Source organism: Pinus tabuliformis, chromosome 3_1 (assembly GCF_031772625.1).
Source record: "Pinus tabuliformis cultivar Carrire ecotype Pingquan chromosome 3_1, CPIR1, whole genome shotgun sequence".
Classification (NCBI taxonomy): Eukaryota; Viridiplantae; Streptophyta; class Pinopsida; order Pinales; family Pinaceae; genus Pinus; species Pinus tabuliformis.
Window position 1 is genome coordinate 792,091,795 of NC_142301.1, and position 27,546 is coordinate 792,119,340.

General features: G+C 40.7%; 1 protein-coding gene across 5 annotated transcripts in view; it reads left to right on the forward strand.

Moving 5' to 3' along the window:
- Positions 1–27,546, forward strand: part of LDA (limit dextrinase) — a 433,493-nt gene that overhangs the window by 323,310 nt on the left and 82,637 nt on the right. For all 5 annotated transcript variants that reach the window (XM_089411946.1, XM_089411948.1, XM_089411949.1 and 2 more), the window contains one exon: positions 10,634–10,690. In XM_089411946.1, the coding sequence (XP_089268072.1) occupies positions 10,634–10,690 (57 nt within the window). The remainder of the gene's footprint in view (positions 1–10,633; positions 10,691–27,546) is intronic.

Consider the following 27,546-nt stretch of genomic DNA (forward strand, 5'->3'; position numbering starts at 1 on the left):
GTTCCACACATTGCTAGGGGTAGAGCATGCAATCTGGGAGCCACCACTACGCAGAGGGAGAAGTCACTTGTTGTTTGTAGAGCAGTGCTATTGGGGAATTGACTGGAGAAGCTACAAGAGTGTTCTTCCATCATTTTTAGGAGTGTGGAGGGCATCTACAACCAAGAGGACTAGCCTACACGCAGTTCTCACTTCCTCATACACAGGATTACATTATCTCCTCCATGACTGTGCAATCATTGGAGTGAGGCTTTTTTGGGGCAACAACATTTGGGGGAGTTTGGAGCTGGGGTGTTGGGAAATCATTTGGAGGGCCATTTGAGGAGGATTGTTGGCGTTGGGAGTGTAGAGATTGATAGGATCAGTCATAGTAACAAAATTAGAAGTTGGAGGAGGGCAAAGCTATGAAGGGTCAAATTTTGAAGGTTGGAACCACTGTTTTAAAAACTGGCCATTTCGACTTCGATTCGGCCAAGTTGGTCTGAGTCATAGCCCAACCGGGTCAACTCAGCCTTTGAACTACATCGATCGGCCAGGTTGTTATTGAGCTGACCGAGTTGGCTAATGACTCGGCCGGCTCGGTAACAACCCGGCCAGCTCGGCCGAGTCCAAGCCAACTCGGCCAGCTCGGTAACAGTGGCCGGTCAAGTCACTTCAACAACATTTTTTTTTGAAATTTCATTTTTGGGGACTCCCTGGGCTTCCTTGTTTGACTCATGGGTTTCCCTGTCTGACTCTGATCCCTAGTATTGATAAGCTATTCATGGTAATGCTAAATTCTTAAGTAAAAGTGACATTCTCCTTAATCTTCATTTTCATCCTTTTACTTAAATTTTTAACATTACCATGAAATGACTCAGGATGTTTGAGAGTGGTTTCGGCCTCATTGGATTTCATATGGAAAAAGTAGAATTTTAGATTTCATTCAAAATCCAGCAGACTTATCAGTTTTTCAGGATTTCAGGATTGGGGGATTGCAATGTTTCCATTGAATTTTGTCATGTATTAGGGTATGGAACTCGTATTTAATCAAGAGCACCAATCCCTCTATGTACCTTGATGTTAGTGACATTGGTTGTCAAACTCCTCTGGGATTCGCTCCCAAACCGGGAGCTTCTGAAAATGTTGCTCCCGCTCTCGTTTTCGCTCCAACCAGATGATGTTGGCAACTCTAGCAATAGCCAGTAGTATTGGTCACAAACTTTTGTTGTAGAGGCCATTTCTAGCCTCCTTGGTTATGTGTTTTTTTTTTTATTTCTATATCATCATCGTGTATGTATTGGATAGTGCACTAGGTGCCATTTTGATATAATGGATATATTCATGAGCCTACTTTGATCATATGTTGTCTTCTATCTATATTCTAATGCTGTGTGTTTGGAAACATGAATGAAAATATTTAAAATTATGTGTTTTTATAAAAAATAAATACTAAATGTATTTTTTACAACGATTGAGTCACTGGAATCGAGTCGGTTGAGTCGATACTGAGTCGGAGTTGGAGTCGGAGTCGACCCTTGGTTGAGTCGAAGTCGGAGTCGGAGTCGACGCTCGGTCGAGTCAGAGTTTTAAACATTGGTTGGAACCAAGGGAAACTCTTTCTGGGTTTTTCTGGGTTTTGGGCAAGGATCACATTCCCAATTTTTAAGAATTTTTTGGGCAATCTAGTGTGGGAAAATAAAGGGTTGGAGTCAGGCAGCAATGCAGTTTTGGACCAACAATGTAGTTTTTTGGAGGAGCTTGCTATTGTTGCTGTTGGGATTTCTTGTACTCATCACCTGGTGCTTGTAGCTTGCCTTGTGCAAGCCCAAGTGCATTTGGTCAGTTTGTGGATTTGGAGAAATTGTTGGTTTATGTGTATGCATTTATGAAAATTTCTATGTTGCTATCTTTGAATGCCTTTGCTATCATTGTAAAATTTCCATTAGGAATATTATGCATTAATCGATCCCATCCTGGTAGGTTTTTTGTCCAATGATACCTTGGATGGAGGTCCCCCACTCTGGAGTGAAACCATTGAGAGCTATACACACCAACTCACTCTCATGAGGTACTTCACCAACTGCAGAAACCTCATCTTGGACACTATGAATTCTAGTAAGATAGGAAGTGACTCCTTCACCCTTATTCATCCTGGTTAGCCTCAATTTCTCCTTCAAGAACATCTTCTAATTCTCGGAAGGATTCTGGAAAAGCGAAGCAATAGCATCCCACATTTCTTTGGCCGTATTCTTTGCCGCTAAGTGTGAGACAATATGATCCGAGACACCATCAAGGATCAATTGCTTTTCTTTGGCCATGTCCTCATTGTAGGTCTCTAGTTGATCATGATCTATAGGTATGGCGATTGCTCTTTCCGCATACGTCTTCAAACCATGTTCATCTAGCAAGAAATTCATTATGAATTTCCAGATATAATAGTTGGATGCACCCTCTAGCTTGTCCTGATCTCGAAGTCCTGCTAAGGCCATTTTCTGCAAAACTCACAACTAGGAACTAAATAGGAATCTCTTCTCTTTCCTGTTTGGCTGTTGCTATGTTATTCGCACATCCTCCTGGAATGCGCAGTTCTGTTAGATGCCATTACTAACTGTAAGAAAATTCCAAATTTCCTCCAGAACACTGGATCCGAAAACCCTCAGAGAAATTTGGAAATTCATCCTTCTATATGTTTCATTTCTCTTCCACCCGACAGTGATTTGCTACTGCAAAACACTGTTGCAAATCAACTGTGCCCAGATCTACTCACCGAAACTGCTTTCCGACAACACCATTGTTTGCTGGAACTACTAATGAACAAATCGACCTTTTCTGCACTCTGCAACTAGAAATTCGAATCCATATGTAGCAATTCGAATTCCCTGCCTGGACCTCTGCGCAGACCTCGAAATTTTGCTAGATACTCTGTTTGAAGCTGCAAAATTTCTCCTCGTTACTGAGCTTTTGCTCTGTCTTCAAAATGCTTTGATACCATGTGAAAATCCCCTTGAAATGTAGCAATCGGAATTAATTCTTTTAACTGAATTATTTATGCATTTTATTTTGTTACAACAAAATAACGAATTAATCACACTGCAATTTCCTCACTAGAAAAATGCTACAGAAAATAAAATGCTAGAAACTGAGAAATATAGAGCACCCACACAATAAAAACGACACAGTTATTTTTGGACAAATGTCCCTGAAAAAACCCAATGTGGGAAAATCGGTGCAACAAATGAGATTTTTATTATTATGCAACAATGAAAATTTTAGTAAAAATTTGGATGCATAGAACTTGACCATCCCTAGTGTTGATTTGGGGTAGCATCGGATGTGCTCTAACCATGAAAATTGGTGGAGATGCTAAAACACATGAGATCTCCAAGACCCAGAAATGGTTTGGGCAGATTCCAACTGGTTTGGTAGATATTAAAGTAATTAATATTTTTAATGGAGTTCCTAAGCCTAAACTTAGGAAAAAATAAAATATTAATGAGTATTAATATAAAACTGGGTTAGAAGGTTCCAAAAGTCATGGATCAAGCCAAATCTAATCTTAGCTGTTGATTAGAGATTTAATCTCAGTTGTTGAAGTACCAATAGGAAAAGTATAAGAAGAGGCTTGAGGGTCAATTGGAGAACACACTGAGGGGGACCAAACAATTCGATTTCTGGAGCAAGGTTAGCTGAGAAATTTGAACTAGTGGTCTAGAGAGCGGTAGGAGGCAGCAAGTATGGAACAAAGAGTCAGGAACAAACCCAGGGGAACAAAACAGAGGTTGGAGAGGTAGAAGCAGAGGCAGTAGACTGCGCAGTCACTGGAGGGCCTGCGTAGGTGACGCTTAGAGGCCCAGTGCTGACGTAGAGAGGCAGAGGATGACGCAGAGGGTCTAGGAGCTACGCAGAGGAAAGCCAGGCTGACGCTGAGATTGGGAGAAGTGCTGAAGAATTTTCTCTCTGTTGGGTAAGCCAGTTTGGCACCCAGTTGTACTAAAGAATTGTTGAATAATAAAATCCTCCCTTGCTGCACCAGTTTTCCCAAATCGGGTTTTTCTGGGGACTGATTGTCCAAAATATTTGTGTCGATGTGTTAATTCTTGTGCATGTGTTTGTTTCTGTATTATGATGTGATATCTATAGTAGAATTTGTTTTAATGTTTACTGAAGGATTTTCAGAAATAACTTATTGGTAAATAAGTAGGTAAAATAAATTAGATGTTGCAGTGATAGAATTTTCATATGGTGTTAGAGCAAGTAATCAGAGACAAGAAGGGAAAATCAATTATGGGTCGAGACCATGATGCAGAGGCATCTACGTCAGGAGACTCACACCGATTTTAAGAAAATTGCACAAGAGAGTGATTTCAATTTCTCTATGTTGGCTTCTAGGTTGGAAGAAGTGGCTTGTGTGACAATAAGTAGGTAAAATAAATTAGTTGTTGCAGTGATAGAATTTTCATATGGTGTTAGAGCAAGTAATCAGAGACAAGAAGGTAAAATCAATTATGGGTCGAGACCATGATGCAGAGGCATCTACGTCAGGAGACTCACACAGATTTTAAGAAAATTGCACAAGAGAGTATTTTCAATTTCTCTATGTTGGCTTCTAGGTTGGAAGAAGTGGCTTGTGTGACTAGCTCTACATCATCAGAGGTATGGTATATAGACAGTGCTACCTCTTGGCATATGACGTGAATCTAGGAATGTTTCTCAAATTATCAAGAGGAGAAGATGAACTTTTAGATCACCATGGGGAACAAGGCAAAATGTACTCCAGTAGCAAGGGGTACCATAGTTTTTCAAACAGAAATGGGAGAGCGGTTTCGTGCTACCAATGTACTGCATGTATCAGGATTGGGGATGAACTTATTTTCCCTGTCGCAACTTCAAGGCAAAGGCTATGACGTTTTCTTCATCAAGGAGAAAGTATATGTCGAACACCCGAGCTGGAAAAAGAAAGTGCAGATTAGGATCAAAAGTAACAGGCTGTACAGACTACAACTAGAATCACCAAGGGCACTAATAGGCAGTCATGGAGACAAGGATTTGAACGAATTATGGCACAAAAGAATGGGCCATTTTCACCATGGGGCTCTGAGAATTCTCAGGAGCATTGTAATAGGAGTTCCAGATCTTAGTACAGAACGAGATGATGTATGCAGAGGATGTGCTCTAGGAAAGTATGCCAAAGCAACATTTCCTAGAAGTAAAAACAGGGCCAAGAGTGTACTAGGATTGATACACTCAGATATTTGCATACCCATGTCCACTAAAGCTCTTAGTGGTGCCGAGTACTTCCTTACCTTCCTTGATGACCACTCGAGGAAAACTTGGATTTATTTTCTGAAAACCAAGGACAAGGTTTTCTGTTGATTCAAAGAGTTCAAGGCTCTGCTGGAGAATCTGACTGGGATGAAAATAAAATTGATACTGGTGGAGAGTATGTCGATAAGGACTTCACTGATTTTTGCGCTAAGGAGGGCATCAGAAGAGAGTGGACAATTCCTTACAATCCAGAGCAGAATGGAGTAGCAGAAAGAAAGAACATGACTATTGTAGAAGCAGCTAGGGCCATGATGTATGATCAAGATATGCCAAAATTCCTGTGGGCAGAAGCATGCAACACGACAGTCTATGTTTAGAATAGAACTCCTCATCGGGCATTGGGCAAGATTACTCTAGAGAAAATCTTCACAGGGAAGATGCTCAAAGTCAGTCAATTCAAGGTATTTGGGAGCTTAGCATATTGCCGCATACTCGAGGAAAAGAGGAAGAAGCTGGATCAAACTGTAGAGAAAGGATATCTAGTGAGATATAGCGAGAATGCTAAGGCATACAAAATCTATCTTCCAGGGAGCAGGAAGGTAGTAGTTCGATGAGATGTGAAGTTCATGGAAGACAGGACTTTCAAAACATCTCGAGAAATGCCTTCTGAGGAGTGGTCAAAAGAGGAACCGTTGGTCAAACCTCTTCAACTAACGGAAGAAAAGAATTCTTCCTCGGGTCAAGAAGAATCACAAGATGAGAAGGAGCTAACAGAAGCACCTGCTAGCAGAGGAAGAACTAGAAGGGAACTTCGTCAGATTCTGCGAGATGCAGAGGACTTCATCGGTACGCCAAGGAACAATAAGAGGGAGCGAAAACAACCAGATAGATATCAGGCATTAGTAGCTCAGGATGGGGGGCCTGCTAGTTTTCAGGAGGCAACTCAACGTCAGGTTTGACTGGATGTGATGGTAGAGGAGTACAACTCCATAATGGTGAACGATGTCTGGGAGGTAGTGCCAAGGCCTCACAGATCAGTGGTAGGTTCGAGATGGATCTACAAGATTAAATACGCTGCAGATGGTAGTGTTGAGAAATACAAAGCCAGGTTTGTGGCTAAGGGGTATGCTCAGAGGGAAGGAATTGACTACGAAGAGATCTTCGCCCCAATAGGCAGGCATACATCTATTAGAACCATGATATCTCTTGCAGCACAGATGGGGTGGGAGATTCATCAGATGGATGTCAAAACGACATTTCTGAATGGTGTGATAGAAGAAGAGGTATACATTGAACAACCAGAGGGCTTTGAGACACATGAAAAAAAGTCTCATGTATGCAGATTGAAGAAAGCCTTGTATGGGCTGAAAGAGGGACCTAGAGCATGGAATGGGCGAATCGATGGCTACTTGCAGAAAATGGGATTTTGTCAAGAGTAACGCAGATCCAGATCTCTACTATCTGGTTGTAGAGAATGAGCTTCTAATGTCCCGAAACTACTGCAAAAGCTTTTTGTATGATAAGACTATGAAGGCTCAAAGAACAAATGAGAATTCCTTCGAGAATGTATCAAGAGTGGGTTGGTCTCTCTAATGACTTCCCCTCATGCTTTATTCTTTGATCCCAACAAGATGTTCCCTTTACAAAATTTCAATGAAGAATCAATTCCATATAGATTTAGCAATAAACAATGATAAGAAACTCTAGAGATTTATTTGAAACCAACTAGAGCATTCTATACCTAGAGCATACTGTTGAGAATTCAATAGGGCAATGATTATGATTAATTCTCTTTACTTGATAACTGCTAGTGGTTCCTTTTTACTTATTAGCTTTGTTCCTTGTTCTTATATGTGTGAAGCATCAAACAACTACCAAAAACGAAAAGAACAATGACACAGTATATAGGTTGCAAGCCAGGGAAAAAGCTCTCCTCTTGAGACCTTAAGACTGAGACCAATACCCTCCAATAGCAAGACCAACCTCTTTGAATGATGTGCCAACTTCGATCTAGTCAAACCCAATCAAATCTCTTCCAGTAGCACCTTTTCGTCCTCTTGCTGCAAGATTTTCGGCCTCCTACTACAAATCTGAAATTTCAGCCTCCCAACAACTGCTAGTGCCACATGTGGGAACTTTGATCTTCTTCTAGAGCCCTCCTCTGACCTTCACTTGCCTTTCCCTGACTTCAAGAGATTTAGAGTGACCCTTGGTGACCTTTGCTTCACCTCTTTGCCTCTTTTTTTCCAAGATCGAACTTGTAGATGGATGCCCTAGGTCAGCTGCAGAAACCCTAGTCCTCTTTAGCACGTGTGAGAGAAAGATAGCCCAAACATAAAACTCCTTCGTCCTTCTTCTCCTTCACTGCCTCTTCCTTCCTCTTCCTTCGCTAGAATGAGTGATGAGTGAGTGTGCTTCAAGGAGGATGAGTCCTCTTCTATATATAGGCTTCTTCAAGGGTGGACATGGCTCTTTCTTTAGGCCGACTTGCCCGCTGTTAGAGCGACTTGGTCTTGGAGGGTATTTCGACACTTTTAAAGACAAAAATAATTTTCTTTACAAGTTACAATGTGCCCAGTGGGGTCTTCAACTTATGACAATGACTCTTTTGACTTCTTGACCTAGGACAAACCCTAGAAGCACTCAATGGGTGCTTGACCTATAAAATAAAAGACCTTGAGCATGAAACCCATGCTCCAAAAATAATAATAATAATTTTCTTTCATTTCATAATTTACAAGAATAAAAAATACATTTCATACTTATGAAGACCGAACCTAGTTACACATTTTTCAACACATACTTCTAAATCAAATGTCAATGCAAGATAACTCTACATTAACAAATCTACAAGAGCATATGGAAACAAATTTGATCAAAGCATGAGTAAAAGGAATTATACCATTGATCAACAATTCGTCACACTCCCAAAGGAGGAACACCTCATGAATGAAACCCCAAAGTCTTTATTGATATTTATGAAAGTGTACAAGGCAACAATGTTTCTGCAAGCACAATAGCTAGTAACAATCATTACATGTGTGACAACCCATAGCTCTATTATATAGAAGGTTGGGAGCCAATCCCAGGGCAAATGGTGACAATCTCAATGCTCCTTCATGCAAATTCGAATTTCCCAAGTGGCAACTTGATTTCTTCCTTAGAGGCCCACACAATCCTTGATGTCAGAGCTCGAATTAGATGAGAGGACACGTGGGATAGTGAAGTGGAGTGGTAGGAGGCCACTCTCCACCTCACTCAAGTAAACTCTAATCAAATCTCAATTCAACTCATGATATCTCCTTGAAACTCGAGTTAACTTCCTCAAATCGTGGATCTTGTCACTGGAACTCGTTGTCTTCTCGACAAAAAAATCGATTTGCTTGATTTGTGGCTTATGTGGAGTCCACATCACTTGGTAACTCAGCTTTGACCTTTAGATAAATTTCCACCTCATTTCCACATCATTTGAGAATGTGTGGATATTTATTTTTCTTCATTTGTTTAATTGTTGGGCCAATTTATAGCCACATTTTCCACAAAACTTAGAAAAAGTGGGTTTTGAGGGTATAGAACTTATTTTTTACCCCTCGAAGTGTGTCATATTAAAAAGTTGAGGGTGAGAGGTGTAATTTTGAGCTCACATACCCCATACAACTTCTCTAGACATCATTTATTACATTTTATATTCATATTTTATTCAAATTTCCGCTCTGCGAGAAATTTAAAAAAAAAATTGACCCCTAGACCTAATCAAATTCCACATAATTTTACGAGTGATCTAGTATGGTAATATACAATGATTCTAGACATTAGGACTTATCCAAGGCCTCACCATCAAGTCGCACTATGGCTTTGGGTATATGCTTAGAGGAAAAAAACTCAATTAATTATTAAGTCCCCGAAAGCACCTAATAATTAACCAAGTGAAAAAAACCTCCCATAGTAAACTCACTTGATGACAAGGTCCCAAGTTACCTAGGCCTGTTACATGACTCAACTCATCATACTAGCATCACTTTACGTCATCCCCGTAGGGCTTTTGGAATCTAAGTATAGCAAAAGAAGATGAGAAGAAGAAATAGAGTTAAAAAACTCCGATGATATAGTGAAATCTGATGGTACATGAAGCCTCTGCTACATCCTTGGGCCTGGAGTCTTCAGAAAATTTTAGGTACAACTTCAGTGGTCAACCGGTAGTAACATACATGACCTTAGACTTGACTTTCTTGCCTTAGGAACCCTAAGTGATGGTAGGGAAGCCTCCCCTGCCTCACATTTGTCCCACACTAAAAAAAGGCAGGTAATTGTCTAAGTGATAATGGCAACACTTCCATTTTACACTCTATCTTAGTAGCTTATGAGGGCTTTGCACTATGAGTGCAAGTTCTTGTGATAACATTGACCAATTTCGTCATTCCTAAAGAATGTCATCCAATTATAACTGTTCAATTCTACTTGTGTTGGTGGGCAATTTCTTAGGCTATATGAAAGTCACATTTGATCACCATTTTGTGTGGGCTGAGCTATTATGGCTATGTGCGACTAACCTTTGGAGAAGGAACTTGGTTATAGTTTGGTTGGTTACATACTATTTTGTATATGCACCTCTCATCCATTGCGTACAGTCTACTAGGACTAATCATCGCACTAGCATGGTGTGTCAATAGGATTGCATCTGCATAAACTTAAAACTCCAAGATGCTTGTCAAGATGTGTTTTAGGTGAGGAGGCAGGAAACATAACACTAGAGAACACAACAAAATGGAAATTATATGAGTACTTATAATATGATGTACAGTTTCAAGAGAATGCCAATGACATAATTTTGATGGATCGACTTTATATTATGGTGTGTGCCATCATACATATGCAAAGTGATTGAGGATGACCTCAAAGCGTAATTAATCTCATAAGATCTCATTAATCTTGCAATGAGTTCTACTAAACATGCTCTATCATAATTCATAATGACGTAGTGAATAAATAACTAATCGCACCACATGTGACAACACGTTTATAGAATTATGATGAACATCAAGGTTTTTTTCAATTAGGTAAAATTCCTGATGGGATCCATATAAGTATCAGCACATTGTGATAGAATATTTAGAAGCTTAAATAAGGTTATTATCTCATAATGCTTATTAGTGGGTCATTAGATAATGGACAAAGAGGATAACCAGCTTGGTTCTTAAGCCATTCAACTAGAAGAGTTTGGCTGTCAGCTAAATAAAAAAGAATGAACTGATGTTAATCTGTACTTGCATTATATTTTCTATCTTAAATTCTATGTAAGTTTCGTTCACACACACACACACACACACACACACATATATATATATATATTAATTGCAGTCTAATGGAATAAATGTTCTCATTTCAGGTTGGATTGGCTGGGAATTTAAGAGAGTTTGTATTCACTAACCATGAAGGACTAGAGGTATGCCTCATTGTAGTTTTCTAATGATAAGATTTCTTCTCATGGATTGAGATAAGAAGTTTGAGCTATATATTAGGTTATAGTTACATGACTTCGTTTTCTTGATCAGTTTAATTGAAATATTTCTTAAATTTAACCCAATCTAAAATACTTTGTACCATGTTCATGGATATTATCAATTTTGATATACAAAATTATATGTGGATTCAACAATGTTGCTTCAAAATCAAGAGAATCATTCATCTAAAGAATTACTAAATATGAGCGTAGAAGTATATGTCAAAAAGGATTCGCACAAGAAATTGAACATGCATGATAGAGCATGTGTGTAGAAGCAACCTAAAGCTGTTTGGACTCTGATGTTATGACCTAGAGGAGGAAAGCATGCAAAGCATGTATGTGTAGAAGCAACTTAGAGTTCTGTGTTGTTATGTCCTAGATGAGGAAAACATGCTAGATGTATAAACAAGCATATGGGGAAGACAAGCACCGAGGATGGAAGGTTGAAGAAGTTGTTATCATTAACAGAAAATAAATTTTCAAGTGTAGTAAAGAAAACAAAATAATGTTATGCCTTGTTTTTCAAGTAAGTGGAGTGTGCAAATTTGGTTTTGCCTGCAAATCCATGAAATTGTTGGACAAATGTAGAGAAATAACTCAAAAAAATTGCAAGATGGATTGTTTCCAAAGACAAGAATAATGCACTAGATAAATTTGATTCTAGGAGCAAGTCCATAAAAATAGGTTGCGCATAGATTGAGTTTGATGAAGCACACTTAATTGAACTAGTAGGTTATTGAGTTGTTTTCAAAAGGTTCAACCAAGGAATATATTAACCTATGCACAATATCTTCAATGTTCTTTAGCAGCCCAATGACAATTTCCGATCTAGTTTCCAGTAGCAATCACATTAGCCATTAATCATATTGACATTAACTGTAGATAGAACATGAAATAACAAAATGTAGAAGACAAGCCAAGGCAAGAGGACACCAGATTTGGTGGATGCCAGGGAAAAACCCCAAGATAGGGAAAACCCTTTGATCAATTCTTCTTATTATTATATCAAATGTTCAACAGAGAAAGAGAATACACAAGTCAAAATTGACTTGCCAATAGATGTCCAAAACAGTCCTGTCAAAATCTGCAATGCTTCTCTTAGTCAACAATAGTCAAATCAGCCCTAACCAGTTAATGGTGCAGCCACAAATAGTTCAAAAAAGAGCTTGGTCAACCTTGGTCAAATGAGGCTTGATCAGCTAGTTAAGGTGCCTTGAAAACAGTTATAAAATTCTACCTTACACTCGGTCAAAGTCAGAGTCAAATCTGTTGCAGAAACCCTAGTTGCAGGTCTGAAGTCAACACAGTCAAAGTCAACAGACAACCTTGGCTTTTGTACCAATAAGTACGACTAGCTCAAACAAAAAACTGTCCGAAAGATCAAAGGCAAAATCTGCATGGAAAGACAAAGTCAACACTAGTCAAAATGCAGGAAAATATGAAATTTTTGGCCCTGTAATTCTGTCTGAAATTCGTCCTCCATGCCACACGTGTGAGAGAATGAATATGCCCAATAGCTATACGAACCAATGAGAGAAGGAGAGAGAAGAATGTGTGAGTGATGATGATGCCAAATGAGGTCACTTATATTTATACAAGTTGTTGAGGGTGAAGTGACATGTCTCTTGGGCTTCATGAGCCTACATGATGATGAGGTCGACCTTGACAATTTACACATGTCTAGGCATAAATTCAAAAACACACATCTTCTTGTCCAAATTTGACGATGTTTAGATCAAGTTTGGTCCTCTTGAGAAGAGCTGTCCAATGTGTAATTTGGCCCTAGTTACCAATTTTAACACTCCCTCTCAACTAGGGAGAATTCCACTTGTCAATCCATCCATCATCATCAATCATCCATGCCATCCTATCATTATGTACCATCTCTGTATCTCATCTCATCTTTGTTGAACACTCATTAAATACCGAAGAAGAATAGATCGAGAGTGTGTCACGACTCACAATACCTTACCACTCTCCATTGACAAAGTCTAGAGGTAGAACCTCAATCAGACTTGACCCCAAATCAAGTCGTTGAACATCGTGCATCCTAGAGATAGGGAGTACATTAGTAAACGATGCGTCCATCTGTAGTGCTATATGGTCTTTATCCACTTTTCCCAACTCATTAGCCAGATGAGAGGTACTTCCCATGAGTACCGAACTAAATGGGTAGGATGTACGCTGGGGCATCCACAGGAGAAGGTGAACCACTCATTCTGCTAATATGCCATAAGAGAAGGTGAACCACTCATCCTATGCATATAATAATCGTAGGGGAAGGTGAACCACACACCTTACACATGTGTCATCAATCGTAGGGGAAGGTGAACCAAGATCCTTTGCCTTCTGTGTGCCCAACCTATTGCGCTCCACAGATTGAATAAAACCATAGGTGCTCCAATTCCTTTTTGTTGATGAAGAGCTTGCCACTTGTGAAGGAACACGAATGGCAAGGTTTAGCAAATGTACACCATTTTCTCCATGACAAATCCACCACCTAACTAGATTCATGGTGTTCTCTCCTCCAAAGATGATATATCTGAATAATCATCTAATCCTACAACAAAACTGGCAAATTCTCCTTTTACCTCTGTGTGTGGATGAGATGCAAATATTCTCATAAGGGCTTTTTGCACCCCATTAGCCATCTCTCTATCCTTATGGGGTGCCTTCCTCTTCCCATTGCTTTGAGTAATAAGCTCCTCATCATAAAATTTGGGGTTCAAGGCATGTGCTAAAGTGTGCAATGGAGTGTTGAAATTGTTCCACCTATCAACAATGATTTTCTTGACTAAATCAGCGAAATGATCATCAACAAACAAAAGCTGTGGAGACTCTTGAGAAATGATTTCCATAGGTTTCTCAACCATGGAATCCATGCCATCATATACCTCTCCTAAGAAAGGTTGGTCAGTGTCAGCATTCCGAAGAAGCTCAAATGCAAGGGTTGTGAACTTTAGCCAGAAATCTATCTTGCTCCACCAGTGTTCATCAAGGCACAATCTACACACATTATATCCCTGCTCTGAATATTCTTGTCTCCACTCAACCCAAAGTGGATTCACCACGGTAGAAACTAATGTTTGCTTAACCTCAACAAGGCGGCGCAACATCATGAAGTTTGAGGCATATCTTGTCTCAACAACTTTTAACAACTCCAATTTGGAGTACTCTCGAAATATTGCCTGAGATTGGTGGTGGTTGGTGATGAATTTAACAATCTCCCTTGCTTCCCCTGTGATTTCCTTTATCCATGGAACTTTGTTGTCGATCTCCTCTAAGATCAGATTCAAATTATGGACAATGCAGGGTGTCCAAAAAATGTGGTCATACCTCCCCTCAATAATTAATCCTGCAACTTTGCAAATTGGTGCATTATCCGTGATAACTTGCACCACCTTGTTAGGCCCTATTTGTTCAATAGATTTTAGAATAACATCAACAATGAACTATGCATCTTTTACCTCTCTTGAGCAGTCTTCCACCTTTAAAAACATTGCTCCTTTGGGGGAAGTGGCAATGATATTTAATATTTATCAATGGTCTGTGCCTTGTATTTTCCATCCATATGAGACTATGGTAACCCCAGAGCTACTCCAGGAAGAACGAATTGGTGATAAGATATCCTCCACAAGCTCCTTCTCGTTTTTGAGACGTTGAGTTTTGACTTTCTCATAGCTGGGCCCCTTGTACCCTTGAGGAGCTTTGTTAATTTCCCTTATCATATCTTGCTAATAAAGAGAGTGAACAACATTGAATGGGATAGCACATGCATAGATGCACCTATCCACTCTAGAATCAGTTTCTTCTCTCGCTTGCACATTCACCAATTTATCAATTCTGCTATCCTGCACTGAAGTGGATGCCTCTCTGGTATTTTTGGATGGTGGTTGTTCATGTTGTTGAGTGCCATTGGCTCTTCTCTTCCTTGCTTCAACTACAATTGTTGGCTCAATGTTAGGTGGAGCTTGAGGAGTAGCTTGACTAAGCTCATCATGCCTTCTTTTAATTCCATCTGCCTCATCTTGCTTTCTTTGATATGCCCTCCTTGCCAATGGATCTGTTGTTTTTGTGCAACCTGCAATCCCTTGTCCTCCTCCATGCAAAATATGTGACTTCACTCTTGGGTAGGAGCCCTTGTACAAATTACTGCAAAGATTACATCGCGATTCCCATGAGCCACCACCTCCACATTTTTGAAGCTTTTGAACATGCCTCCAAAGAGGATAATATTCAACCCTTGTGTTGGACTTGGGGCTTGAACTTGCACTTTGGTTGGAAGCCGTTGCTACGAAAAGAAATTAAAAAAACAAATCTATAGAGAGAAATTTTTTTTCATATATTTGGAAGCATAAACCCTCGAAAAATAGAAGAAATAGTAGGAAGAAAAAATTGAAAATGAATGCTTCTTACCCAATTTTTTTTTTTGTAGCTGAAGCTACCCCAAAATGCTAGAAAAGACGAGAAATATGGTTGTAGCTGAGCCAAAAACCAAGAATACCATAGCTAGAAACTCTGCACTCCAAATTTTCTACTGAAATCTCTTTCTATTGTTGCTGAAATCTCCTTTGCTCACTGTTGAAAACGCCCTAGATGAAACCACTGCGCTCTTCCTCTTTTCTCCTTGCTGAAATCGTCCATCTCCAAGTGAAACGATTTGCTAATTTCGTGTGATGAGGGAATGAGGCGAGAGTATTTTTGTAACTTGACAGAGGCATCTAGAAGCATCCACAAGATATTTTATTTGCCTAATCAAATATTAAAAGAAAAAAAACTAACGAATATGGGAAAAGGAAATACTTCAATTGGAAACGCTGTTGTATGGCCTGGAAACGTGTTTCTGGCTGTACTGACCACTTTCCCCAACGTGAAACGTGTCAATGTGGTCAAAAACTCATTTCCAGGTTGTACCAAACGCGTTTCCACATTTCAATTTTGCTCTTGGCCTGAAACGCCCTTGGGGGCAACATTTCCTGCAACATAGTTTTCTACTCATCCTCAACTTTAGCGAATACACAAGTGAAAATCGTGGTTTCTCAATGTGTAACAAATCACATGTTTGGTCGCCTTCAAGATGAGCTACTACAGGTATAGAAAACTCATCTGTGGAATACAAATAAGTCAATGCCTCTTTAATTCTGAAATTTTATCTCCTTTCTCTTTTGTGATTGGCACCAATATTCACACAAACAAATGCTATTCATCCCTCCAAGTAATGATGGATACTTCAATGATTCGGTTCCTTTTATAGACAAGGATGAGAGGATGAAGAATAGCTAGAACACCCACTGAAATGATTGATCTGCTACAACAAAGTAATGCAACCCAATGAGATATCAGTTTTGGCATTGTTGCCAACTACCTGTGGGTAGTATGCATAGGAGAAATTTTTTCTCTTGGATGGTCCTTAGCCGGCAACCAACAACCCCTTGTAGCCACTAGATAGCTCGATGTGCCATTATCTCTTCCACCTGAGCCAACCATGTGGTCCCTTGCCCATCTGTTATGATCGTATGTTTGAAGGTGGGCTTCCCGACCTTGAAGGTATGGCTTGTCATTGGTATAGTTGAGTAATTTTTCTTACTTATCATGGACGCTTTTGGGCATGGATTGGTAGTGAGATTCGGTGGAAAGGGTGGGCTAGGTTTGTAGTCTTGTCTCCTTTGCCTAATTTGGTTGTTAACCTTGTATCCTTGTTCAATGGGATCTCCTTTACTCGCTGTTAGCTCTAGGGTTGGCTCTACATGGGAAATCTGAATTTGGTTGCATGGTCCTACTTCTTGACACCATATACATCACCCCCATCCGCTCATTTTAACCCCATTCATCACTTTTCCCATTCAGGTCCATATTTGTCCACTGGATCCACAAAGTATTAGCCTCCCCCTCCCCTTGTTCACACCTTGGATCGGGCTTGGAATGATGCCCCAAAGGTTGATGCAGCTAAAAAGAAAAGAAAAAGCATAATTTGGCCGCTCTCAAATAGGAAAAGTACCAAAATATGCAAAATATGGCCGGGACATGCTGATTTTTGAGTAGCTTGGGAGGTACTCCAAGCCCTAGGGTTCAGGCTTTGAAGGGTAAAGCGCCACAAAAGTATTTTGTGGGCTTGGAACCCAATGTTGGGGTTTTGCACACATCGATGTTTGGGCCAAAACCATGGAGCATTTTGGACATGTGATGGATGGAGATGATAGAGGACGGCGAGGGGAATCCAACGCTTCGAGAATCATTGAAATTCGAGATGTCTTTGCTGAGATATGAATTTTGAAGTTTACAATGAATTTTTTGGTTGTTCAGGTCATGTAAGCTTGAAGTGAAATTAGTCAAAAGTCATGTCTCTTCACTAATTCGTTGAGCCCTTCTAAAGTGTATAAATAGAAGGTGAATGTGTTTCATTATAGCATATCCAAGGTGCAACACAAAGCATTAAAGGAACTCGTTGAAGAGAAGAATAGCTTTGTTTGGCCACAGGCAAAGAAGGGAGATCAACGAAGGAGAAGAGGGCCTGTTAGGGCATCTTTCAAGATTGTTGGTGACCGAATTTGTTGTGCAAGAGGGCCGAGGAAGAGGAGTTGAGTTCTGGGTCTGTTTTGAGGGTGTTTGTGGGTGGACAGACCTTGGGAGAGGCAACCGTAGCCCTTAGAAGTCTACTGTGGGGAGGTCGCAGGCCTTATCATCCTAGGACAAGGGTACACAAGGTTGTTTGGAGGCTAGTTTGTGCCCAGAACAACAGCAAAGGAGTAGAGGAGCCTTCCAAGGGAAGATCGCAGCTGGAAAAGGCATTGTGAGGTGGAAGAGAGGCGTTGATGTGGAGCTACAACCAACCCTAACCAGATCATAGAGATGACAACAGTATAGCACCAGACCAGAGGTATGTTTTAGCCTTGTGTTGGGTCAAGAATTGACTATTTTGGATCAGTTTTATGAGCAGCCTGTGGGAGCCATGTGTTGAGGTTGACTTGGGTGGTTCGAAACCTCAATTAGGAGCAGATCTTACAGTGATTGCATTGAGTGCCATTGGATTTGTGGAGGGTAGTGTGTTGGCAACCCAAAGTAGCCCTTGATAAGATGTCCTAAAGGGAGTGTCACAGTTGAAGGTTGGGAGAAGTTGATGACCCTATGTGTAACTCTTTGATGGACGAAAGAAGCTACTAGAAGGCATATTGGAGCTAAGTTGTGGGCTTTGTTCATTGTAGTAGAAGCGACTTGCAACAGTGATAGGTGGCAACCCTCTTGGACACTTTATGTATTGTCTCTTAATGGACTAAGGGGCACTAGAGAGCAGAATGGGAGCGAAGGACCGACAGGACAAGATGCGACATAGAGGCTGCAACGAGATTGTCATTGTATCTTGTGTTCTTGTACTTGTAGATAATTGAGGTCCATTATCCCTTGTATGGGAAGCTCTAGACTGTTGTATTATTCAGTTAGTTTAATATAACGAAGATTGGGTTGAAATTTGTAAAAAGCTGTCTATACTTGTGCATGTGTGATTTACTACTTTATATTATTTCGCTATGCAAAGTAGCTTTGTTGAGATTCTTGTGTGAAAATTCTATCACTGCAACATCTGATTTACTTTGCCTACTTATTTTCAAAAAGTTATTTAGGAAATTCCTTCAATAAACATTAAAATAAATTCTGCTGCAGATATCACACCATAATACAGAAACACACACATGCACAAGAATAAACACATCGACACATATATTTTGGACAACAGTCCCTGGAAAAACCCAATGTGGGAAAACCGATGCAGCAAGGGAGGATTTTATTATTCAACAATTCTTCAGTACAACCGGGTGCCAAACTGGCTTACCCAACAGAGAGAAAAACTCTCCAGCAGTTCTCCCAGTCCCAGCGTTAGCTTGGCTGACCTCTGCGTGGCTCCCAAACACTCTGCGTCAGCCCCTGCTTGTCTGTGTCAGCCCCTGCTTGTCTGCGTCAGCCTTGGGCCTCTCTGCGTCACCCACGCAGGCCCTCTAGTGACTGTGCAGTCTCCTGCTGCCTCAGCGCTTGCCTGAAAGGCCCTGCGTTTGCCTCTCCTACCTCTGCGCTGGTCTTCTGTTGTTGATCCTTACTCTGCTCCGTACTTGCTGCCTCTTGCTGCTCTCCAGACCACTAGTTTGAATTTCTCAGCTAACCCCGCTCAAGAAATCAAACCGACTGGTCTCCCTTAGTGTGTTCTCCAACTGAACCTCAAGCCTCTTCTTATACTTTTCTCATTGGTCCATCAACGACCAAGATTAAGTCCCTAATCAACAACTAAGATTAGATGTGGCTTGATCCATGGCTTTTGGACCATTCTAACTCAGTTTTATATTAATTCACATTAATATTTTATTTTCCCTAAGTTTAGAGTCTTAGACTTAGCGACTCCATTAAAAATATTAATTATTTTAATATCTTCCAAACTGGTTAGATTCTGCCCAAACCATTTATGGGTCTTGGAGATCTCATGTGCTTTAGCCTCTCCACCAATTTTCGTGGCTAGAGCACATCCAATGCTACCCCAAATCAACACTCCCTCTTAGTGAGGACTGTTCTCTACTAATATTCCTCATTGAGTATCACCTTGATCATCCGGCATCGGTCCTTGTGCTGATGCTAAGCCTCCCTGCTCAACATCCTCTGCACTGCTGCATCCTGTATTACTGCCCATGGCTCTGCTACTGCCACTGCTGAATCTGTACGGCAGCTCCCTCTGCATTCTTGCTGCTGCTGGTCCTTTTCTCCCAACACTGCATCCGCACTGCAACTCCCTCTGCGTCTGTGCTGCTATCACCCCCATTTCTGCTACTAAAAGGGGTTCTTTATCATCCCATCTTTTCCCTAAAGTAATCAAAATTTGTCCTTCCAAGGGCCTTGGTGGAGATGTGCGCCACATGTTCTCCTATAGGAGTGTAGCTCAATTGTACAGCTCCTCATTGGACACAGTGTTTGACAAAGTGACACCAGATATCAATATGCTTTGACTGATCATGAAACACTGGATTCTCAGAGAGCTTGATGCAACTCTGATTATCGCACATGATCCTGGTCACCTCCATTTTTCTTCTCAATAGGTTCACAAGTAGTTTTCTAAGCCATATGGCCTCACACGAAGCTATGCTTGCCGCCACATATAAGTAGCCATCAATTCGACCATACCATGCTCTAGGTGCCCGTTTCAACCCATACAAGGCTTTCTTCAATCTGCATACACGAGACTTCTTCTCATGTGTCTCAAAGCCCTATGGTTGTTCAATGTATACCTCTTCTTCTATTAGCCTGTTCAGAAAAGCCATTTTGACATCCATCTGATGAATCTCCCACCCCATTTGAGCTGCAAGAGATATCACGGTCCTAATAGATGTATACTTGCCTAATGGGGCGAAGGTCTCCTCGTAGTCAATTCCTTCCTTTTGAGCATACCTATTAGCCACAAACCTGGCCTTGTATTTCTCAACACTACCGTCTGCAGCATATTTGATCTTGTAGATCCATCTCGAACCTATTATTGAGAGGCCTTGGCACTACCTCCGAAACATCGTTCACCATTATGGAGTTGTACTCCTCTACCATTGCATCTAGCCAAACCTGATGTTGAGCTACCTCCTGGAAACTAGCAAGCTCACCATCCTGAGCTACTAATGCCTGATATCTATCTGGCTGTTTTCGCTCCCTTTTATTGTTTCTTGGCGCACCGATGAAGTCCTCTGCATCTCGTAGAATTTGACGAAGCTCCCTGCTAGTTCTTCCTCTGCCAGCAAGTGCCTCTATTAGCTCCTCCTCCTCTTGTGAATCTCCCTGATCCGAGGAATAATTCTTTACTTCTGTTGGTTGAATAGGTTTAACCAACGACTCTTCTTTTCACTGCTCCTCGGAAGGCATCTCACGAGATTTTCTGGAAACCCTTCCCTCCGTGAACTTTACATCTCGTCGAACCACTACCTTCCTGCTCTTTGGAAGATAGATTATGTATGCCTTAGCGTTCTCCCTATATCCCACTAGATATCCTTTTTCTGTAGTTTGATTCAGCTTTTTCCTCTTTTCCTCAGGTATGCGGCAATATATTAAACTTCCAAATATCCTAAAATGATTGACTTCAGGCGTCTTCCCTGTGAAAACTTTCTCTGGAGTAATCTTGCCCAACGCTTGATGAGGAGTCATGTTCAGAACATACATTGCTGTGTTGCATGCTTCTGCCCATAGGAATTTTGGCATATCCTGATGATACATCATGGCCCTAGCTGCTTCTACAACAATGTTTTTAAAATCGGAACCGGTGATCGGACCGGTCCACCTAATGAACCGGTTTACCGACCGGAACCGGTCTAACCGGGACTGGTTTGGTCTAAACGAACCGGTTTTAGAAAAATACATTAAATAATTATTTTTTAATGAAAAAAACTATTTTTAAGATTTAAAACCATGATTCCAAGCCAATAGAGACAAAATATGCAAAGATTGCTCATTTATATACCATGTAAAGGTGAATATATCAAAATGGCACCGAGTGCAATACACATCATCGACAAAATGCATAAGCAATGAGGCACAAGTACAGATACACAAATATGGCACAAGTTTGTGCATTAGTCCATTTACTGCCTGAAGCACAATTTCTAAAACAGTCATCTTCAGTCAGACTTTTAACACACAAAACACTGGTAGCCACATTTGTTTCACTGTTATAAAGTCCTTTTCCTTATGGTCTCAGTGTCATTCAAAGGCATGTCATTACTGTTATACATTCATCAAAGCATAAAGATTAGTGCATATTTCAACTCTGGTACAACCTTCAGTACTATGAATTACATGTACAGTGCTTATGGGCAGATGTATCGTTCTAATAAACAGGTTTTTCCACATACTACTACTACAGGTAATCTCTGAGCATTTAATCATGCATTACTTAGTCAACAGAGGCACATCCATCAATATACCAAAGTTATTGTAATTTACCTTTAAATCTTCCACAGGTAGTTTGATGCTCCCAACAACCGATATAGGGAAAAATGTTCTTCAGATCTCTTGCCGGTCCTTGTGTCATTGATGAAAATTCAAGCAACACATGATGCAAATATGGAAGTCTACAGAAGATCCCATCCCCAAAGATAAATAATTTAGCAGTAAATCTAGAAAACAGCAATGAGTCTGTAGATTAAGCTGTTCTATTTTCCATGCCAGTTATTGACAGCTTTGTTGCACAGCTAGCAGTTTGTTTTACTAGCACATCCAACAGATGCAGCATATTTTAAATTCAAGAAAGTTTGTGACTCGGGTTGAAGAACAAGGAGTGGTTCACTCTAGTTTCTGTGCTAGGATCCAGAAAATTTTGGATCACATTTAAACCCCTGTTTGTCAGCAGCTACAGACAACATCGTTATGTATTTCATTGTGTACTTTGTATAAGAGCACAGATAATCATGAAAATGTCACATTTATATGCAATCAGTATAAATGAGTGAATGGTTGCCTGACAATTTAAACAAGGACCCCTGTGTAGCCACGGGAAAAGTGGAAAACATTCTGTATTTCATTGTGTACTTTGTATAAGAGCACAAATATTCATGATAATGTTATATTTCCATGCAATCAGAATAAATGAGTGAATGCTTGCCTTCCAATTTAAACAAGAACTCATATGTGTGGCCATGAGAACACATTCTGTGTATCACGTTATCATGTATGCAAAACAAGTTCAGTTTAGTGGCAAAATGCAACAGTTGTAAGGTCACTAGTTCCACTGTCGAGAAACTTTAATTCATGCTTTCCAGGTTGACATGCACATTTGCAGTAATTGCTATAGTTTGAAGGTTTCAAGGGCTTCAAACTTCTTCAATTCAGACATACTGGTTGTAGGCATGTAGCTAGGGCTCCGTCCATTTCTCATATACTTAAATACCTTGCACAGTGATGAAGATCACAGGTACTATGAGCTGTTTAAGCTGATGCAAAACCAGTCTTTTGCAAGTTATGGTGGGCATGCCTAAAACCGGCCGGTTTAGGACGGAACCGGCCGGTTTGATACAAACCGGCCGGTTCCGTCCTAAACCGGCTGGTTTTCACCGGTTAGGGCCAAAAATCGGGCAAATGAAGGGTCTGACCGGGTTTTTAGGCCGGTTCGGACCGGCCAGCTAGCTAACCGGCCGGTTTGACTGGTTACCGGTTTTTCTGAGCGGTTTTTAAAACTATGTTCTACAATAGTCTTGTTCTTCCTTTCTGCTACTCCATTCTGCTCTAGATTATACAGAGCTGCCCACTCTCTTCTGATGTTCTCCTTGGCGCGAAAATCAATGAAGTCCTTATGGGCATACACTCCTTCATTATCTGAGCCAAAACATTTATTTTCTTCCCAGTCAGATTCTCCACCAGAGCCTTGAACTCTTTGAATCGACAGAAAACCTCATCCTTGGTTTTTAGAAAATAAATCCAAGTTTTCCTTGAGTGGTCATCAATGAAGGTAAGGAAATATTCGGCACCACTAAGTGCTTTGGTGGACAATAGGTTTGTAGATATCTGAGTGTATCAATCCTAGTACACTCTTGGCCCTATGTTTACCCCTAGGAAATGCTGCCTTGGAATACTTTCCTAGAGAACATCCTCTGCATACATCATCTCATTCCGTACTAAGATTCAGAACTCCTATTAGAGTGCTCCTAAGAATTCTCAGAGCCCCATGGTGCAAATGTCCCGTTCTTCTGTGCCATAGTTCGTTCAAGTCCTTGTCTCCATGACTGCCTATTAGTGCCATTGGTGATTCTAGTTGTAATCTGTACAACCTGTTACTTTTGATCCCGATTCACACTTTCTTTTTCCAGCTCGGGTGTTTGACGTATACCTTCTCCTTGATGAAGTAGATTTCATGGCCCTTGCCTTGAAGTTGCGACATGGAAGGTAAGTTCATCTCCAATCCTGGTACATGTAGCACATTTGTAGCGCGGAATCCTTCTCCCGATTTTGTTTGAAAAACTATGGTACCCTTCCCTGCTGGAGTACACTTTGCCTTGTTCCCCATGGTGATCTGAAAGTTCATCTTCTCTTCTCGATACTGTGAGAAACATTCCATGATTCCTGTCATATGCCAAGAGTCTCCACTGCCTATATACCATACTTCTGATGATGTAGAACTAGTCTTTCAAGCCACTCCTTTTTCCATCCTGGAAGCCAACATGGAGAAATCCAAATTTCTTGTGCAATTTTCTGAAAATCTGTGCGAGTCCCCTGACGTGGATGCCTCTGCATCATGGTCTCAACTCTCTGATTACTCGCTTTGATACCATGTGAAAATTCTATCACTGCAACATCTGATTTACTTTGCCTACTTATTTTCAATAAGTTATTTATGAAATTCCTTCAATAAACATTAAAATAAATTCTGTTGCAGATATCACACCATAATACAGAAACAAACACATGCACAAGAATCAACACATCGACACAGATATTTTGGACAATAGTCCCCGAAAAAACCCAATGTGGGAAAACCGGTGCAGCAAGGGAGGATTTTATTATTCAGCAATTCTTCAGTACAATCGGGTGCCAAACTGGCTTACCCAACAGAGAGAAAAATTCTCCAGCACTTCTCCCAGTCCCAGCGTCAGCTTGGCTGACCTCTGCGTGGCTCCCATACACTCCACGTCAGCCCCTGCTTATTTGCGTCAGCCCCTGCTTATTTGCGTCAGGCCTGGGCCTTTTTGTGTCACCCACACAGGCCCTCTAGTGACTGCGCAGTCTCATGCTGCCTCAGCGTCTGCTTGAAAGGCCCTGTGTCTGCCTCTCCTGCCTCTGCGCTGGTCTTCTGTTGTTGATCTCGACTCTCTACTCCGTACTTGCTGTCTCCTGCTGCTCTCCAGACCACTAGTTCGAATTTCTCAACTAACCCCGCTCCAGAAATCGAACTGATTGGTCTCCCTAAGTGTGTTCTCCAACTGACCCTCAAGCCTCTTCTTATACTTTTGTCATTGGCCCATCAACGACCTAGATTATGTCTCGAAGCAACGACTAAGATTAGATCTGGCTTGATCCATGACTTTTGGACCATTCTAACTCAATTTTATATTAATTCACATTAATATTTTATTTTCCCTAAGTTTAGACTTAGGTACTCCATTAAAAATATTAATTATTTTAATATCTTCCAAACTGGTTAGATTCTGCCCAAACCATTTCTGGGTCTTAGAGATATCATGTGCTTTAGCCTCTCCACCAATTTTCGTGGCTAGAGCACATTCGATACTACCCTAAATCAACATCTTGGTTTGGTAGTGTCAGAGATTCTAAGATTCTATCCAAGACCCAAGATCGTGGAAATCCACCCCTTATCTATGGCCATCAACCTGGTTCTTATGGGCACTAGATGAGCCCCCTCCACATCAAGGAACCCTTGACAGTCCCAACCCCTGGTGGGCAATGAACTACCCCACCTCAAAGGGGGTATCTACTCCTATATCCCAAACATCATGCTCTCATCCCTGGAGCCCTGAGAAGTTATGAAGAAAAATCAATGAAAGGGGAAAGTCATATGAACAAGGGTGGAAAAACAAAGGTCGAGGTAATTCATGTACCACAATTTGCTCTCTCCTACACTCATATACACAAGTGTGGGCTTCCCTTATAGCTACCCTTGTACCATGGCGTGTGGCCTAGAGCTTTTCCCTGATCCCCACTTTGTTCCATCACTATATCACATGCCACCTACCACCTTATGGATGTACCATGGACATGTCACCCCCTTTTAAGGCTGAAACCACGTAATAGGGTCCTTGGTTCACCCCCTTATTGAGCTTGGAGACACTTGTACATGCCAAAGCCCACTATGGAAGAGCATGCCACCATGAAGTGCCCCACTAATTCTATGATTTGTAAACTCTTTTACTTGATTATTCTAATGAGTTGGTGTACTAGAGGGAAAGGGGACACATTAGATCTTATGAAAGATTGCAGGTGGGTCTCCATTTGGGGTTGGTCTTCCTATACAAGGTCCAAGCCCTCTAGAGGGCCACATTGGCACTTGTAGGGTGAGCGTAGAGAGCCATGGGCTTCCACCATAGCAGACAACTCTTCATGGATCCCCAACACCATTCAGTGATTGCTCGTGTTCCACCTTTTGGTTGAGGATGATGCACCTGGTTCACCATGCCTTGTCAGATCCACACTTGCACCATACACTTGGCAGATGTTCCAGGGTCCAGATGAGGATATGTCTCACTGCAGGAGACAAAGGGAGGGCTTATTGCATCATCCTAGCCCTTACAGATGGTTTATAGCAATGTGGAAAAAGTCGATGTCAGGATTAAATCGGCAAGGGTCCAGAAAATGAAAAAGTCGTTAAAGTCGGGAGTTTTTTGAAAAAGTCTGCAAAATTAAAAAATACAAAAATATTCATTCTTTAAAAATCCTGACTTTTTCAATAAAATCCTGATTTAAAAAAGAAGAAGTAAAAAATCGTTAAAGAAGCTACCTCATTCATGATTTTTTGGAAAAAGACCTGATTTAATCCCAACTTTTTCGATTTAATCCTGACTTTTTCAACTAGGAAAAAATTGGCAAAAAATCGGCTAGCCAAAAAAATCACGTTTTGGGGATTTAATCCTGATTTTTTCTTGACTTTTTTCACACTGGTTTATAGGCATTATCAATCCACTTGGAGACCCATGAGGATGTCCTTGTGCCCCCACAACCACTTGGGAGCACCACATGTGACTTTCTTGGGGAACAAGGGGCCAACCTCTTGTCCACTATGTTTGGAGCCTTTTCAGTCAATTTCGAACATTTGGACTCCATTAGGCCTCCTCAATGGCCCAAGGACTCATCATATTCATTATTTTTCCTTCTTGAGAGGTTATTCTTTATATTATTGAGCTATCTTGGTGGGTTTGTCACCAAGTCATGTCATTATTATGTATTATTTTATTATTTGGGGCTAAATTAGGCCAATTAGGCAAATCAAATCCCCTTTAGAGTTGTATAAATATGATAGAGGCTCATTCTAACCTCTCAAGAGATTTTCGCACTTGATGTTGGGTAAATTTTATGGAGTTTCTTGATGAACTATTATGTTTGGATTTTCGCTATTGTGTTTGGAGCTTCTTTCTAATGCAAAGTTGATGAATGGATATACTCTCTCTCTCATGTAAGTGAAATTTTGATGCTATACTTGTTATATTACTTGTTTATTGCATGATATTGTTGTCATTATTCTTGTATGCGTTATAGTAATGCAAAATTCCCCTGGAAATCTATGAATAAATGATTTAGTACATGCGTTGCTCTTGAGGGATTGGGTGAATGTTCCTAGAGGCACCTAGTGGTTTCCCTTGGAGAGACTATTAAAGATCAATTAGGGCTTCTTAGCTCACAAAAATTATTGATATATGTATATCTTGATTCTTGACTCCTTTAAGCCCAAGCAATAAGGCACTGATCCTCGTATCTCTTTGGTGCTCAAAATTACCTCTCTTTTGTTTGCTTTTCCAAATTCTAGGCCTAACCCTAGGGGGTCACCTAGGGCATCAATGGAAATTCATTCTAGCCATTCAAAACCCTTGAATTTTGGTCTATTGCGTTGGGATTTTCTCAGAGGTCCTCTAAATTTGAGGCAAATCCGATGGTGGAATCCCGAGATATAGCAAGCCCTATCAACAAGACCATTTCTTTCCCTAGGTTGATTTGGGGTTAGTGTCCTCAATTGGGTCATTGCATTTGTATTTCAATGAAAACTACTCCTTTGATCCTATTCTCTTCCCTAATTAGGTGAAGCCCCTCCTTGATTGATCAACTCCATATCCTTGACCTAGTCTAGG